General features: G+C 68.7%; 1 protein-coding gene across 1 annotated transcript; it reads right to left on the bottom strand.

Annotated features, from left to right (window-relative positions):
* Positions 1–6,477: 6,477 nt before the first annotated feature.
* On the bottom strand, positions 6,478–14,175 carry LIMK1 (LIM domain kinase 1; the record flags this gene model as incomplete). Its single annotated transcript, XM_084299923.1, has 16 exons — positions 14,112–14,175; positions 11,553–11,649; positions 10,100–10,238; positions 9,857–9,966; positions 9,563–9,769; positions 8,956–9,061; positions 8,692–8,876; positions 8,416–8,599; positions 8,133–8,219; positions 7,768–7,899; positions 7,618–7,677; positions 7,445–7,510; positions 7,187–7,343; positions 7,025–7,080; positions 6,781–6,938; positions 6,478–6,664 (listed from the first exon to the last, which is right to left on the bottom strand). The coding sequence occupies exons 1-16, from the start codon at positions 14,167–14,169 to the stop codon at positions 6,478–6,480; spliced, it is 1,989 nt and encodes a 662-aa protein (XP_084156049.1). The 5' UTR covers positions 14,170–14,175.
* Positions 14,176–14,858: the final 683 nt, after the last annotated feature.

The raw sequence follows: 14,858 nt of genomic DNA, 5'->3' as shown, positions 1-14,858 counted from the left end.
CCCTGTCCCTGTCCCTGTCCCTGTCCCTGTCCCTGTCCCTGTCCCTTTCCCAAAACAGTGCTGGGGTTGGAGGCAGCTGCTTTTGGGGACATTCCCGGCCATGGGACCCTGCAGTGAGTGCTGGTGGCACGTGGCTGTGTCCCTCCTGTCCCCATGGAGGGCAGGGGAGGACACTGGCACAAGACAGCGGCCAGGGCATCATGGGGTGCTTGTGTTCCCGGCCGTGAAAGGGGCAGCGGGGGGCTTGGCCAGCAGCAGCTGGAGGCAAAGCCGGAGCCAGCCCCAAGCAAAGGCTGGGACCATCTCGCTCCCACAGCTCTGCCCCCAGCACCGTCAATGCTCAGAGCCTCATCCCCTCCATGCCGCGGGGCCACGGCCAGATGGCTCCGTGCACCGTGCTCGCTTTATTCCTGTAAACAGCCCACGGAGGCGCCATCAGGCACGTGGGAGCCTGAGCAGCACCCGGGCCCCGTCCATCTGGGGCAGCGGGCAGCGGGTAGGAGTGGGGCAGGGGCAGGCAGGGGCAGGTAGGGGAGGATGGATGCTTAAATCCCTAATCCCCGCAGCAGTGCTTTCCTCTGAGAGGCAGCATTACTGGGGATTACTCACTTACACGTTCCAGGAGCTCATCCCTGTCTCCCGGTGCCCTTCAAGGAGCAGCTGCTCCCATGGGGGGGCACTGAGCCAGGCACTGCTGTGATGAGCTGGCTGTGCTCAGCCAGGCCAGCAGGAGATGTGTGCAGCCTCCAGCAGTGGGAATTTGGCCAGGGCCTCGCTCAAGGAGCCCGGTGCCTGGCAGGGGCTGTGGGATGTGGCTGCAGAGCTGCAGCCCGGGCTTTAAATAGAGCATTAAAAGCTGAAGGGATCAGCTGCGGAGTGGGAGGGGGATGCAGGGGGGCAAGCCCAGGCTACGTCGTGGCAGCTGGAGCTAAAGGGGGTCACGCTCTGTCCGTGCCTGGCTGAGGAAGCGTGCTGAGTGTGCCCAACACAGCCACATCACAGCAGGGAATGGGGCCTTTTGGGTTGTCCTGTGCATTTTCCCTGTGAGAGCAGGGCAGCTCTGGGATGCAGCAGTGGTGTCCCCATCCCTAGGGGTGCTGCACTGGCTGACCTGGGCCAGCTGCGTTTTTCTTGGTGGGGAATGAACCAGGAGGAGCAGCAGTGACATGGAGGGAAGCTGGCGGTCCCCAAGGCACCCTGAGCACCCCGGCCTCCCTCGCCCCGGCCAGCAGCAGCAGCCGGGTGCTGGCTGGGAAGGGAAGCTGCAGCGAGCCTCTACCAGGGGCCAGCGCTCTATAATTATCATGGGAGGCTGAGTTATTTTGGGAAGAGGCTATGCGCTGCCAAAGCTTTTATTCCTCCAAACCAAAACAAGATGGAAAGAGCCCATCCCAGGATGCTGCATCCGGCGGGCGCGGGGCCGTTAACCCCTTGCCTGCCCGCTCCCCCCCCCACCCACACCCTCCTCTCTGCTCCCATTCCCCCAGCACCGCACCGAGACGGGTCCTTGGCTCCTCGGTGGGCTTCCCAAGGGGGAGCTGCCCCCAGCCCACCCGTGCACAGCACATGGGGCCAGGGCTGAGTGCCCACACCACAGGGTCAGCCCCCTCCTCTCACAGTGGCAGGTTCAGAGGCTGCGAAGCCGCTCACAGCATCCTCCGTGAGAACCACTATTTTTAGCTATTTTGGTTGCAACGGGTCCATTTTTTGGGGCCTCGCCAGCACGGAGGCTCGGCAGAGGAATGCCTGCCGGGGTCACCACCTAGCCATCCCTGAGGGCTCAAAGCAAACTTCCCAGCGCTTCCCACAGGACACAGCCTTGGAAAGACGCCGACACGTGCCCTCGGCACTTTGCAGCCTCAGAAGACCCCCTGAGACAGCCAAGCAACTTCCAGGCTGGGAGCAAACTCATTTTTCCCAGCGTGAGGAGGATGAGCCACATTGTGCACCCCGGGGTGCCACCCAAGTGCCTGGGTCACCCCCTGTGCTGGATCCCTGCAGGCAGCCAGCAGTCCCTGAAACGCTGCACCAGGGTCTCGCAGACACCCAAACCCACACACCAGCATCTCCGCATCCTTGTGCCAAGCCCCTCAGGCTGCCCCTCTGGACCAGGGTATGGAGGCCTCCAGGGGGCTCAGGCATGGGCCTTCCCACACTTCATCACATGCCATCGGCCCCCAAAAACCCTTTGCAAAGTGTTCAGCAGATGGTGCTGACCCCTTCCCTCCCCAGCCTGGGGACGCGGTGGCAGTGGGGAATTGGCAGCACCCGCTGTCACCTCAGCCAGGCCATCACTTACCTCCACGTCTGGAGCCACAGCCAGAGAGGGGTCAGCACCGGAGCAGGCAGAGGACAACAGCCAGAGCAAGGAAAAGCAAGTTTTTCCATCAGTAGCGGCTGAGGATTTCTAGGGCTCCTTGGATGTTCCCCCAGCTCCCCCCAGACCCCCCACTCAGGCCAGGGCCAGCACAGGGCACGGTTCGGGTGGCACAGTGTGTCGGTGTGTCCCTGCTGCAGAGAGGGGCAGGGCAAGGGTGGCAGCAGCGTGGTGGGGAAGCTCAAATGGCAGCGGAGGGGGCCCTGCTGCCTGCCCAGGCCTGGTGGCCAAGGGACCTGAGCTTATACAGTTGGGATCGAAACGCTGTGTTTACATAGGCCCTACACAAACTGCCACAAGGGGCCGGCCTCACCTTTCAGGGACCAGAGGTGGTCGGTGTGCCTCCCGTCGGCCAGATCTGCAATGGAGAGGAAGGGCAGTGAGTGATAGCTCCAGCTAACACTGGTGACCACTGCCCCCATGCAATGTCCCCTCCGTGGTGTCCCCAGGCTGTGCCCTGGCTGGATCCCTGTCCCCAGTGGAGGGGACAAGGACATCCTTGACGTCCTTCCTGGGGCCCTTCTTGCTGCATTCACAACTCCCTCCTGCTCCAACCGCAGCAGGTTCAGCCCAAACTCACCCATGAAGAAGGTCCTAAATCCAGAGGCCTCTGGCTCCCTGCCTGCCATGTCCCCATCATTGGTGTCACAGCCAGAGGGGAAGCTCTTGGGCATCACCTCCTGTGGGACAGCGGTGGCAGGGGCTCTGCCGCATGGTGCCAGCTCAGCCACATCCTCACTGAAGCCACCTCTGCCCGCTGTGACCTCCGTGATGGCACCTAGCTCCAAGGAGCCAAGCTCAGTGGCATTCGGCCTCATCGATGGGGACATGGGGCGCAGGGCCACCTGCTGCTCCGAGTGCACCAGGGGCCACCAAGCCGAGTCGGGGTCAGGCTTGGGCAGGGCCCTGGCAGTGGGGACATCCCTGGCGAGCACCAGGGGCGGGGGGACAGCTGGGCCCTGGCGGTCCCTACCAGGGGCATGGGTGTCCTCGGGGGAGTGCTCAGTGGGGCGTGGGAGCACGGGCACGGGTTTGGTCTGGGTGCCCTTGTCCCTCTTGAGAGGTGGCGGCGGGGAAGGTGCCATGGGCCAGGAGCCCCCGTGGGCCACCTCCGCCTCCACCACTCGCCGCAGCCGCTTGGCCATGCGGTGCAGGGCGCAGTGGTACTCCTCCTGCTCCTCGGCACGGGCCTCTGCCCTCTGCACCCCCCTGCTCTCCCGCAGGGCTGAGGCCCCCATGCCGGGCTGGGCTGGTGGGGGCTCCAGGGGCGAGGAGCCCAGCGTGGTGCCAGGCTCCGGGGAGGCCCGGTGCAGCACGCACCGGTAGCTGGATTCGTCCCTGGGTTGTTGCGGGGCCCTGTGGGATGGCTTGGTGTTGGTGATGGCTGCGGGGCTGCGTGGTGCCGGTGGTGGGGACGGGGAGCTGCTGGTGGGGTGGGCAGCACGGGGGGCTCGCTGCGGGGCTGGGGGTGCGGGCAGCTGGGTCTTCACATCGACCCATGGGGGTGGCAAAACCTCCGTGCTGGGCTCGGTCTGGGTCATCTGGTCCCTAAGAACAGCCCTGCTGCGGCGGCGCTGGGGCCGGGCCGGGGCCCTGCGAGTGTCCTGCGGGGGGCAGCCCCCAGCTGGTGGCTCTGCCTGGGACAAGTTGCTTGTCATGGGGGTGACTGAGTGGCTGCCGCTTTGTCCCTGCCCTGGTCCAGGCTGCGGCCGGCCGCTGGCCCTTGCTTGTACTCCCACCCGCCGGGCACCGAGGGGACTCTGTAGGGCCACCAGCAAGCGGCTCGATGTCACCGGCTGCACCAGGCACATCCCGCTCTGCAGCTCCATCACCGTGCAGGGCAAGCAGCTGCGGGGGGGCTCAGGGACCCGTGGGGATGGGGTGGAGGCGCTGCCAGGCTGGGGGGCAGCAGCCGAGGGGTCCCGCGGGGTGTCACTGTCTGGCGGCAGCAGAGGGTTTGGGGCCATGGGGCTGCGCAGGGCACGGCCGCGGCTTGGCTGAGATCGGTCCCCAGGGAGGAGGGCACGCACGAGCCCGGCTGCCCGCGGCGATGGTGTCCTGTGCCCGGAGTGGAGAAGCGGCGCAGCGTGATGTCACCAAGGGCACCGGGCGCTCCTGTTCCTTCACCAGGGTGACAAGAGCACGGGGGTGGTGCAGGACCTGGCTGGGGGTGCACTCAGGCTGCTCCATGGGGTGCAGCCACCATCTCCCCCAACTCCCCCAGGTGCCCCTTTAGCAAAGGAGTGGCCAGGGACACAGCAGAGGGGACAGGCTGCTGGCGTGGCCCTGAAGGCCCTGACTCCGGGCAGCACTGGAGCAATAAACCACGAGGTTTTCCTTGTGATGCACATGGATCCAGCCTGGATCTGATTCCCTTTTCCTTATGGCTGTGCAGTCTCATTGCCTGGCTGCAGCATTGCCTAGGGCCACCCCGTTGTCACCACCCCATCCCCTCCATCTCCCCCCATGCTGCTTGCAGACACAAAACCTGGGAGTTGAGGTCTTCTCCAGCCAAAGCTCGAAACCCTCCCAGGGCAGGGATGCCCACGTAGCTGGGGACCTGTTCCAGGGTGGCTGCACCCCACGGCCACAGGATAGCTGAGGCTGGCAGGGACCTGGGGATGTCATTTGTTCCAGCCCCTGCTCCTGTAGGGCCACCCATGGCAGGGTGCCCAGGACCACCTCCAGGTGGCTTTTGAAGATCCCCAAGGATGAGATGCCACCTCCTCTCCTTCCCCCAGGCAGGATGTGGCCCCATGCCCACGCCGCAGCCTGCCCCTGTCCCCTCAGGCGGTCATGGCACACCCTGGTTTGATGATGGTGGCCCTCGGGGATGTTTCTCCAGCTGGTGCCCGCAGATAAGGAGAAGCCTTCGGGAAGCCGAGTGTGGCTGAGGCAGTGACACGGAAGCAGCCGTCACTGCCCTGGACACACGCCAAAGCCAACCGAAAGCTGGGCTGGGAAGGCAGCGAGGATGCGGGGACACACAGGGCCACCACTGCCTGCACTGGACTGTGCGTGGCCACCTCGCCTCGCGCTGCTCGTGGAGCTCGGCACTGCGGAGAGCAGGGGCAGCGCACGGCCAGCCCTGGGGCATGGGGGCAGGGAAATATGGCTCAGGGGTCCTGGGGGGCAGGAGGAGGGCCCCCCTGGCAGGGGCAGCCCCTGTGCAAGCGAGCGAGTCCCAAGCAGGCCGGGCAGCGAGCGGGGAAGGATTTATTGACCGAGGGCCGGGGTACATCACAGTTTGAGTTCCCTTCCCGCCTCCGGAGAGGACGTCGCGTTTGACTTCCCGGGCAAAGTGCGCGGAGAGGCTTCACAGTTTCATCCTTCGGTAAAGCAGAACTGAGGCAGTGACAAATGGCAAACTACGTCGTATGAAAAAATAATACAAACTCTTCTCTTTAAATATCTTACAGAAAATGAACCTGAATAAAGAGCATGAAAAGCACCGCACGGAGCGGCCCCCTCGTGTTGGCCCTCGAGGGGATCGAGACGTCCCCGTGCCCACGGGCGCACAGAGACCTGGCTCAGCCCAGGGGCCCCCCGGGGACGTGGTGGTGGTCACGGCACAGCGCAGGCAGCAGGGACGGGGAGAGCGCTGTGGGGACGTGGGGAGTGCTGCGTGCCCATCCCCACGCTGCAGGTACCGCTTGCTGTGCCCGCAGGGACGGGGCGGGAGCAGCGTCAGTGGGGACAGCCGGGGCATCACTATGAGGATGCCCAACGGTGGGGAGGTGGGGGGGGGACAGGGACCGCGCCCCCCACCACTCATTGAGGAACGGGGACGCCCCTACTGTGTTGCAGTGCAAGTTCACGGAAACCCAAGGCACCTCCGCGAGGACGCGGGTGTGGGACAGGGGAGCCCCCGGGCGTGCAAAGCGGGGGGCCGTGTGGTCACCAAGTGAGCAGAGGGGGGGATGTCCCCCCCACCCCTCGCTCCTGGGGGGCCAGGGCTATGTACGGGGGGCCGTGCAGGCTGTGCTGCCCGGGGAGAGCCAGCTCCCAGGGATGGGGCGCGAGCACAGGGGACACGAGGGTGGCTCCGGGGCCGGCCCCGGGCCAGAGGAGATGCTGGCTGCGGCTCCCATCTCAGCAGCTTAGACGGGGTGCAGGTGGGGGGCTCTGTCGGGGAGCTCAGGGTGGGGGGGCAGCCCCCCCTCTCCCCTCCGGTGCGTCTCCCAAAAGGCTCGGGTGAGCTGCTCCAGCTGCGAGCTCAGCGGCAGGTGGATGTCCAGGTGCATGCGCAGGGTTTCCAGCCACTGCTCCAGCTTGCCAAAGGACGGCCTGAGGAGAGAGGGACTTGTGGCACGTGGTGTGCCACCCCCCGTGCCGGCAGCCCCCCCGGCCACACGAGCACCCCGATGTCCCCAAGCTAGGGGTCACAGGGCACCAGCACTCACCGCTTCTCGGGGTCCAGGTCGCAGCAGCAGACAGCGATGGGGAAGAAGCTGGGGGGGCAGGAGGGGGGGCAGTAGCGGTCCAGGAAGCCCCGGACGTTGAGGCCGAAGTCGGTTGTGCGGGGCAGGTAGTCGGGGTCGGCGCTGACCCGGCCGATGATCTGTGGAGGGAGCGAGGGAGGAGAGATGGGCACCAGCGGGGACAGCGTGGCGGCACTGGGGACAACACGGGGGCAGCAGCACTCACCTCGCAGAGGACGATGCCAAAGGAGAAGATGTCCACCTTCTCATCATAGCTCCTCCCTGAAGGGATGGATGGGTCAGGTGACACTGCATGTCCTGTCTGTCCCCAGGTGTCCCCTTCCTGGGGACGAACCCCAGCTGTCCCCGTGCCCCCCACACCGCTCACCGTTGATCATCTCAGGAGCCATCCAGTACGGGTTGCCCACCACCGTGTAGCGCTTCTTGCGATCCGGCTTCTTCAGGTTCTTGAGATGCTCGGGCTGGTTCTTCTCATCCACCATGAGCCGTGCCAGCCCGAAATCGGCCACCACCACGCTCTTGTTCTGGGTGGAGGGAGGGGGGTGAGGCGTGGGGCCAGCCCCATGGGGCCACCCAGGGCCGAGCCCCTGTGCCGGGCTGGTGGCACAGGCACGGCGAGCCTTACCTCGCGCACCAGGCAGTTGTGGGAGTTGAGGTCGCGGTGGATGATGTTCATGGAGTGGAGGTAGGCCTGGGGGAAGGACGGGATGAGGGCAGGTGTGGGGAGCACTCTACCCCCACACGCACCCAGCCCACGGAGCCACCCCTTCAGCGGCACCGTCCCCAGGGGCTGCTCACCATGCCAGCAGCGATGTCCTTGGCGAAGCTGACCCGCTGGCTCCAGGGGTAGTGGCTGTCCTGTGGGAAGAGGGGAACGGGGAGGGGTCCTGCCCTGCCGCGGGGTGGGGGCGTGAAGCTGCTCCCTGACCTGCTCCCCCCAACACTCACCATGCTCTTGATGAGGCCCCGCAAGGTGCCCCCCTTGATGTACTCGGTGATGAAGTTGAGCCTCTTCTCCTTGTAGAGCACCCCGATGAACTTCAGCACATTGGGGTGCTCCAGGCAGCGCATCACCTTCACCTGGGGGTGCGGCACCCGTCAGGCACACCACACCCCCCGGGACACCCCAGTGCTCCCCAGGCAGACCCTGCGCTAATTGCCCTGGATTGAATGGGCATGGAGCTGCCTGGCCATCCCCACACCCCCTCCCAGCCCTGTCGCAGCACCACCCCTGTGGGATGCACCACACCAGCATGGGGAAGGACAGCCCCATCCCTTGTCCCCCCCAGCCCAGGGAGCCGCGTGCCACTCACCTCTTTGAGGAAGGTCCTCTGCGTCTCCTCGTCGAAGCGGATCAGCTCCTTCATGACCATCACCTCGCCCGTCTCCCTGTGCGTCACCTGGCAGAGGGCAGGCGCTGAGTCGCTGGCTCCCACCTCTGGGGACACCCCCAGGACACATCGCCCATGTCCTCCCCCCACAGCAGGGCCGGGGCAGATGAGACCACCAAGCTCATGACACCGGTGGCTGCCCACAGCCGGCAGGGGCTCTCTGCTTGGGAAGGGTGCCGCCGGTGTCCCCCCCTCGGTGACACACCTTGATGGCCTGGCCGAAGCAGCCCTTGCCCAGCACCTCGCCGTGGATCAGGTCGGAGGGGCGGAAGATGCGGTGGGCGCGGGAGACGACACGCAGCGACTCGGAGCGGCCGATGTCCTTGCGCTGGGAGGCGGGCGAGCCCACTGAGCTGGAGCCCGGTGACTTGTCTGTGCTGCAGCTCCTCCTGCGGGACAGACAGACGGACGGACGCGGGGTCACCCTGGTGTTAGCACGGCTGGGGATGGATCACGGGATGGGGACGCGCGGCGGCCTTACATGACGGTGCGCTGGCGCATGGCACCGAGCTCCCCGCAGGGCGTGGGGGCCGGGGAGCGCAGGGGGCTGCGCAGGTCGGGGAGGGGGCTGCACGCCAGCGCTGACTCGCGGGCCAGGGGCTCGTGGGGGTCATGCTCGATGGTCAGCTGGAGCAGGCGGCTGGTCTCCTGGATCAGCAGGTCAATCTGGGGGCACAGAGGACACGGGGGTGGCATGGGGGCACCCCGCGGGATGGCCGTGCTGGGGGGTGCGGGGGCAGCGTACCTCGTCCAGCGGCACGTGGCCGATGGGCGTGCCGTTGATCTCCAGGATGCGGTCACCCACGTGGATGGAGTTCTTCACGTCAGGGCTGATGCAGTCCGGGTCCACCCTGCGGGGCCAGTGTGCGGCAGGGGGTCAGCCCCTGTGGCTGTGTCCCTGCTGGCTGGGGACACACTGAGCGGCCCTGTTGGTCACCCCTTGTGGCATGGTGCCCACAGGTCACCCTGAGCACATGGGGACACACTGACATGTTACCCACAGGTCACCCCACAGGGGACACCTGACATGGTATCCCCAGGTCACCTCGAGCACGTGGGGACACGCTGAGGTAGCACCCACAGCCCTGCTGGCAGAAGGGCGAACACCAGCACAGCGCCCCACACCACCCTGCTGGCTGGGGACATGCCGGCACAGCGTCCACAAGCCACCCCAGCTGACAGGGACATGCCACCACCGTCCCCACCCTGCACAGACAGGACCCCACAGTCACATCTATCCTTCACTCTCCCACGCCAACAAGGCCCTGCAGCGGGCAGCTCCCACCGGCTGAAGGGACCCGACCCCCAGGAGCAAGGGTGTGACACGGCGCCGCGGTGACGGGGCTACGCACTCTCGGACACGGACGGTGCGCGAATGCTCGGCGCCGCAGCCCTGGGTGCCACAGTGCTGGTCGATGGAGACGGAGAAGCCACGCTTGCCGTCGGAGCAGGCGGGGATGGAGACGAGGGTGACGGTGTGCGGGATGCGGGAGCCCGGCGAGTCGGGCAGGATCTGCTCGATGACCGGCGTCACCACCATCTGGTAATAGCAGTGCCCGCTGCGGGGCCGAGAGGAGAGGGGTGGGCATGGGGGGGGACACGCACACGGGGACCCGCCAGCCCTGCCCGCTGCGGCTGCTACCTACCAGTACAGCTTGGAGCGCTCCACCAGCGCGTAAGTGTCCCCGTCCCCGATGAACGTGTGGCAGTTGAGGCAGCTGAAGCACTCGGGGTGGTACTTCTGCTCCCCGGCCACCTGCAGGCAGGCTCCGTCAGCACGCGGCACCCTCGGGTGCCACCCCCGGCCTCCTCCCCGCGCAATGGGGAACTCCGGCGGCCGCGAGGACCCACGCGGAGAGCGCCGTGGGCGAGGGTCCCCGCAGCCTTACCATGACGAGCCCCTTGGTGATCTGCTCGGCGCAGCCGTGGCACAGCTCCCCGAAGCGCGCCCAGTAGTCCTTCTTGCAGTACAGCCGCCCATCCTTCTCGTAGTACTGGTGGGACAGCGACGCCCCGCACTCGCAGCACCTGCGGTGGGGACCGGGGGGGGTCGCATGGGGACACCGCGGGGTGACAGCCCCACGGCGAGTCCCTTCCCCTGGCTGCCAGCGCAAGCTGTGTCCGTGTGTCCGTGTGTCCGCCTGTCTGTCTGCCACCCACCCGCTGCCGGTCCCGGTGCCACCGGGGTCCCGCGGGCCCTGCTGACGGTCACGGCCCCGACGTGACTCAGGACGCGGCCGCCCCCGCTATTTATGGGGCGCGGGGGGGGGGGGGGGGGGGGGCAGCCAAAAGGGGGGACCCCAAAATCCGGGGCCGGATGGGAAGGGCCCCGCGGGGCCAGCAGGACGGGGGCTGCGGGGCTGGGGGGGGTGCGGTGCCGGGGGGTTGTTGGGGGGGGGGTACGGGGGGGGCGATGCCGCAGTGCCCCCCCCCCCGGGGACAGGAGCAACACCAGCGCGGCGTGACGTCACGGCGCGGAATTTCCCCACCCCATGACGTCACCGCGCGAGGACTCCACGGCGGCCCCGCCCCTTTAACCCCCGCGCTGCCGCCGCCCGCTGCGCCCCGACGGGGCGGCCGATGGGTGACACGGGGGAGGGGGGGGCCACAAACGCCGCCGCCGCCCCGCAGCCCCCTTTTACCCCCGCCGCCGCCGCCAGTCCCGTCCCGCCCCGCCCCGTCCCGTCCCGTCCCGTTCCCCCCCGCAGGCCGCGGGGAGAGGCCGCAGGCTGCCGGAAACCCGCCTGCCCCGGGGCGCGGGGGGGGCCGGATCCAGCTGCAGCCCCCGCAGCGCGGGTTGCGCTGGGGCTGGTGGCCGCCCGCCTGTCCCTCTGTCCCTCTGTCCGTCTGTCCGTCTGTCCGCCACAGCCTCGGGGTGCGGGGTGCGAGCACCGGGGAGGGAGGGGGGGGATCAGGAGCCCCCCGGGGCTGCAGAGGAGCGCGGGTCCCATCCCGCCCCCCCCGTCCCACCCCCCCTTACTTGGCTCCGGCGCTCAGCGCCCGGCTCTTCCTCAGCACCGCCGCCAGCATCCTCGGCACGGGTCGGCACCGGGCGGCACGGCCCAGCCCGGCACGGCCACACCGAGCCCCCCCCCGGCCCGGGCCGCCCCCCCCCACGGCCCGGCCTCCTCCCGTCGCCTCCCGCTGCTCGAGGCTCGGGGAGGGCGCGACAAAGAGGAAGCGGGGAGGGCCGGTGGCGGTGACATCAGCCCGCGGCCCCTCCGCACCCCCCGGGAGGGAAGGGGGGGGCAGGAAGCCGGGCCGGGACCCCGCGGGACGCCGCAGGGGGGGCAGAGCCCCGGCCGCCCGCTGTCAGCTCGGTGCCGCCCCCGCGGGTCCCACCTGAAGCAGTCGGCGTGCCAGTCGGCGTTCAGCGCCTGCAGGTACTGCCCGTCGTAGATGCCCTGCCCGCAGCTTGCACACACCGGCAGGTCGGTCCCTGGGGGACAGGGCTGTCACCCGGCCGCCGGCCCCAGCCCGGGCACGGCCACGCCACGGGCTCGCAGCTCCGGCCGCCTGCGCCACCCCCCTGTGCCCGCAGGGACCGAAGCCACCCCCGGTTCCCAATCGATGGATCCATCGATCCCCGGGCTTCGTAACGGGGACAAGGTCACTGTGCTCGTGTCCCCAGCATGGGGGGATGTGGGGACAGGGCTGAGCACGGGGCAGGGTTTGACCTCTGCCACCAGGACGTGGGCAGAGTCCCCGTCCCCTCGGCAGAGGGCCGGCTGGGACACTGCCCCCTGGTCTCCCCCAGAGGCAGTGCCAAGGGGACCAGTGCACGTCCCCGGGGTGCTGGGTGGCTCCAGGGGCTGGTGGTGCAGGGGACACATGGGGACATCGGGACACAGGCCCCATGGGGCTGGCAGGGCATCAGGGACATGGAGGGGCACAGGGCAACGGGGAAGGGGGACAGAGGGAAGCAGGAGTCGGGGAGGGAGTGTGGGGCAGGCGGGGGATGCCGGTGGGGCAGGAGGGGTGACCCTGGGGTGGGAGGGTGCAGGGGGAGTGTGGGGGTCCTCACAAGGGACACTGGGTGGGATGGGGACGCAGGGGGTGCGGGAGTGCCTGGTGCAAGGGGATGGGGGAGGCTTTGGGCAGCAGAGGGGTGCAGGGAGGAAGGGGTGGGGTGATGTGGGTGTGGGGAATGTCGGGGTGTCCAGTGGTCAGGGGGATGTGGGGAGACTGGGGGGCCCAGCAGGTCGCAGCTGCAGGACAGATGTTTGGGGTGCACAGAGCGGGGACATTGGGGATGCCTGAGTGCTTGTGGTGGGCAGGCAGGGGGGCACGGGTGGGGAGGGATCTGGGGGCACACGCTGGGGTGCAGGATGGTGCCAGGGGGATGAAGGGGTGAATGAGGCGTGCAGAGGGGGAAAGGGGGCAAAGGTGTGCTGGGTGGGTGCAGGAGGGGATGAAGGGGGGGGACAAGGGGAGTCTACAAAAGAACGAAGGGCTGCAGGATGCGAGGAACAGAAGATGCTTGCACGGATACAGAGGGATGCAGGATGGGTGCTGGAGGATGTAATGGGGAAGACGGGGTGCTGGATGGGTGCAGAGAGGGAGGTGGGGGGGGTGAAGGGGGTGTGGAAGGAGCTGAAGGGGTGCGGGATAGAAGGGGTGCAGTGGATCCAAGTTACATGCAGGGATACAGGCGTGCAGGATGGGTGCTGGGGGATGCAGGTGCACGCAGGGATGCAGAGGGGCGCGGGAGCAGCGTGGGGATGCAGGACAGGGAGAGGGCTGCCTGCAGAGGCACCAGGGGCGCAGGATGGGTGCAGGAGGATGCAGGGGGTGTACAGAGGGTGCTGGGGCACGGGGCAGCCAGGGTGCAGGAGCATCACAGGATGCACGCAAGGATGCAAAGGGCGATGAGGAAGATGACGGCACTGGAAGGGATGCAGGGGAAGGGTGCAAAATGGAACAGGGCACAGGGACAGGGGAGGATGGGGGCCTGCAGGGTGGCATGGGGCGCACTGGGGGGTGCGGGGCTCAGGGCAGGAAGGTGCAGGACGGGGAGGGCTGCAGGGGCACCGGGAGAGTGGGTCTGATGGGGGCGCGAGGAGTCCAAGGGGTCCAGAGTGGATGTGAGGCGCAGCCGGGATGTCGGGGTGCAGGGAAGGATGCAGGCTGGGTGGGGGATGAGGGGTGAGCTGGGGGTGCAGGGGGGAGTCAGGCTGGAGGGGGCTGATGGGGGTGCAGGCTGGGTAGGGGTGCAGTAGGGGATGCGGGGGTACAGGGGGAGATATGGGGGTGCAGGGGCTGCCTTGGGGGATGTGGAGGTGCAGGGGGAGATATGGGGGTGCAGTAGGGAGATGTGGGGGTGCAGGGGGAGATATGGGGGTGCAGTAGGGAGATGTGGGGGTGCAGGGGGAGATATGGGGGCGCATTAGGGGGATGTGGGGGTGCAGGGGAGCACAGACTAGATACGGGGTGCATGCAGGATGTAGGGATGCCGGAGGGACACAGGCTGGATTGTGGATTGGGGGCGTGGGGGGGATGCAGGGGGAGATGTGGGGGTGCAGCCTGCATGGGGGCGTAGGGGAAGAGATCGGGGCGCAGGGAGAACGTCTGGGGGCAGCTGGGGCTGCAGACGTAGGGCTGCGGGCTGCGATGGGGAATGAAGGGGACCACGCAGGGGTGCAGGAGGGGTGCGGGCTGCACGGGGCACGCGGGGGAAGATTTCGGGGGGGGAGGGGGGGCGCGGGGAGGGCCGCGGGGGTGACCGGGGAGACGTGGGGGGGGGGGGGGGGCGGCAGGAGGATGGGGAGGGGGCGATGCGGGAGCGCGGGGGGCCGCGGGCCGGATGGGGGCCGCGGGGAGGCCGTGGGGGGGCAGCGCGGGGCCGGGGGGGCGGCGGGGGCCGGCGGAAGCGCTGAGTCAGGCGGGGCCGGGGTCACGCACCTTCCTCCTCCCCCATGGGCTCGTCCCTCCAGGTGCAGCACAGCAGCATCAACCTCATGCGGCCCCGCCGCACGGCGCCGCGACAGGCCCGGCCCGGCCCCGCCGCACCGCGCCCCGGCCCCGCGGCCCCGGCCCCGCGGCCCCGGTCCCGGTCCCGGCCCCGCCGCTGCGGCTCCGGCTGCGGCTGCGGCTCCGGCGGCACCGGCGGCAGGGGACGGGCCGGGGGCGCAGGGCGCCGGCGCGGGGGCGGGGAGGGGCGGGGCCTGGGCAGGGGGCGGGGCCGGGGGCGGGGCTTGGGGGGGGTGGCGGGGGTCGCCGTGGGCCCGGGGGGGCGTCCGCGGGTGTCCGCGGCAGGCAGGGGGTGACCCGCGGTGCCCGGGATGCCCCCGTGGAGCTGGGCACGGGCGTCCCCTGGTGCCTGGGGGTCACCGAGGGGCCCGGGGGGGTGTGACGGGGCCGGCAGGGGGTGTCCCCCGGTGTCACCTCGGGGAAGGGCAGGGCTGTCCCCGCAGGTGTCCCTCTGGGGCTGGTCTGTCACCGTGGGTCGAGGCACGCATTTCCCCTGCGCCCCCGGGCTGTTCCCACGTGCCACCCCCGGGGTCCCCAGGCTATCGGCACGGAGCAGGGCAGGGCTGTCCCCCCGTGTCCCGAGGCTGTCGCCCCGTCTCAGGGCATGGACACCCCCCTGGGGGCCCGGGATGTCCCCGCACATGTCCCCGGTGTCACCACGGAGGGTGTCAGGGGGAC

Source organism: Netta rufina (assembly GCF_964035555.1).
Source record: "Netta rufina genome assembly, chromosome: 21".
NCBI lineage: Eukaryota > Metazoa > Chordata > Aves > Anseriformes > Anatidae > Netta > Netta rufina.
This window is presented reverse-complemented; position numbering and strand designations above follow the sequence as displayed.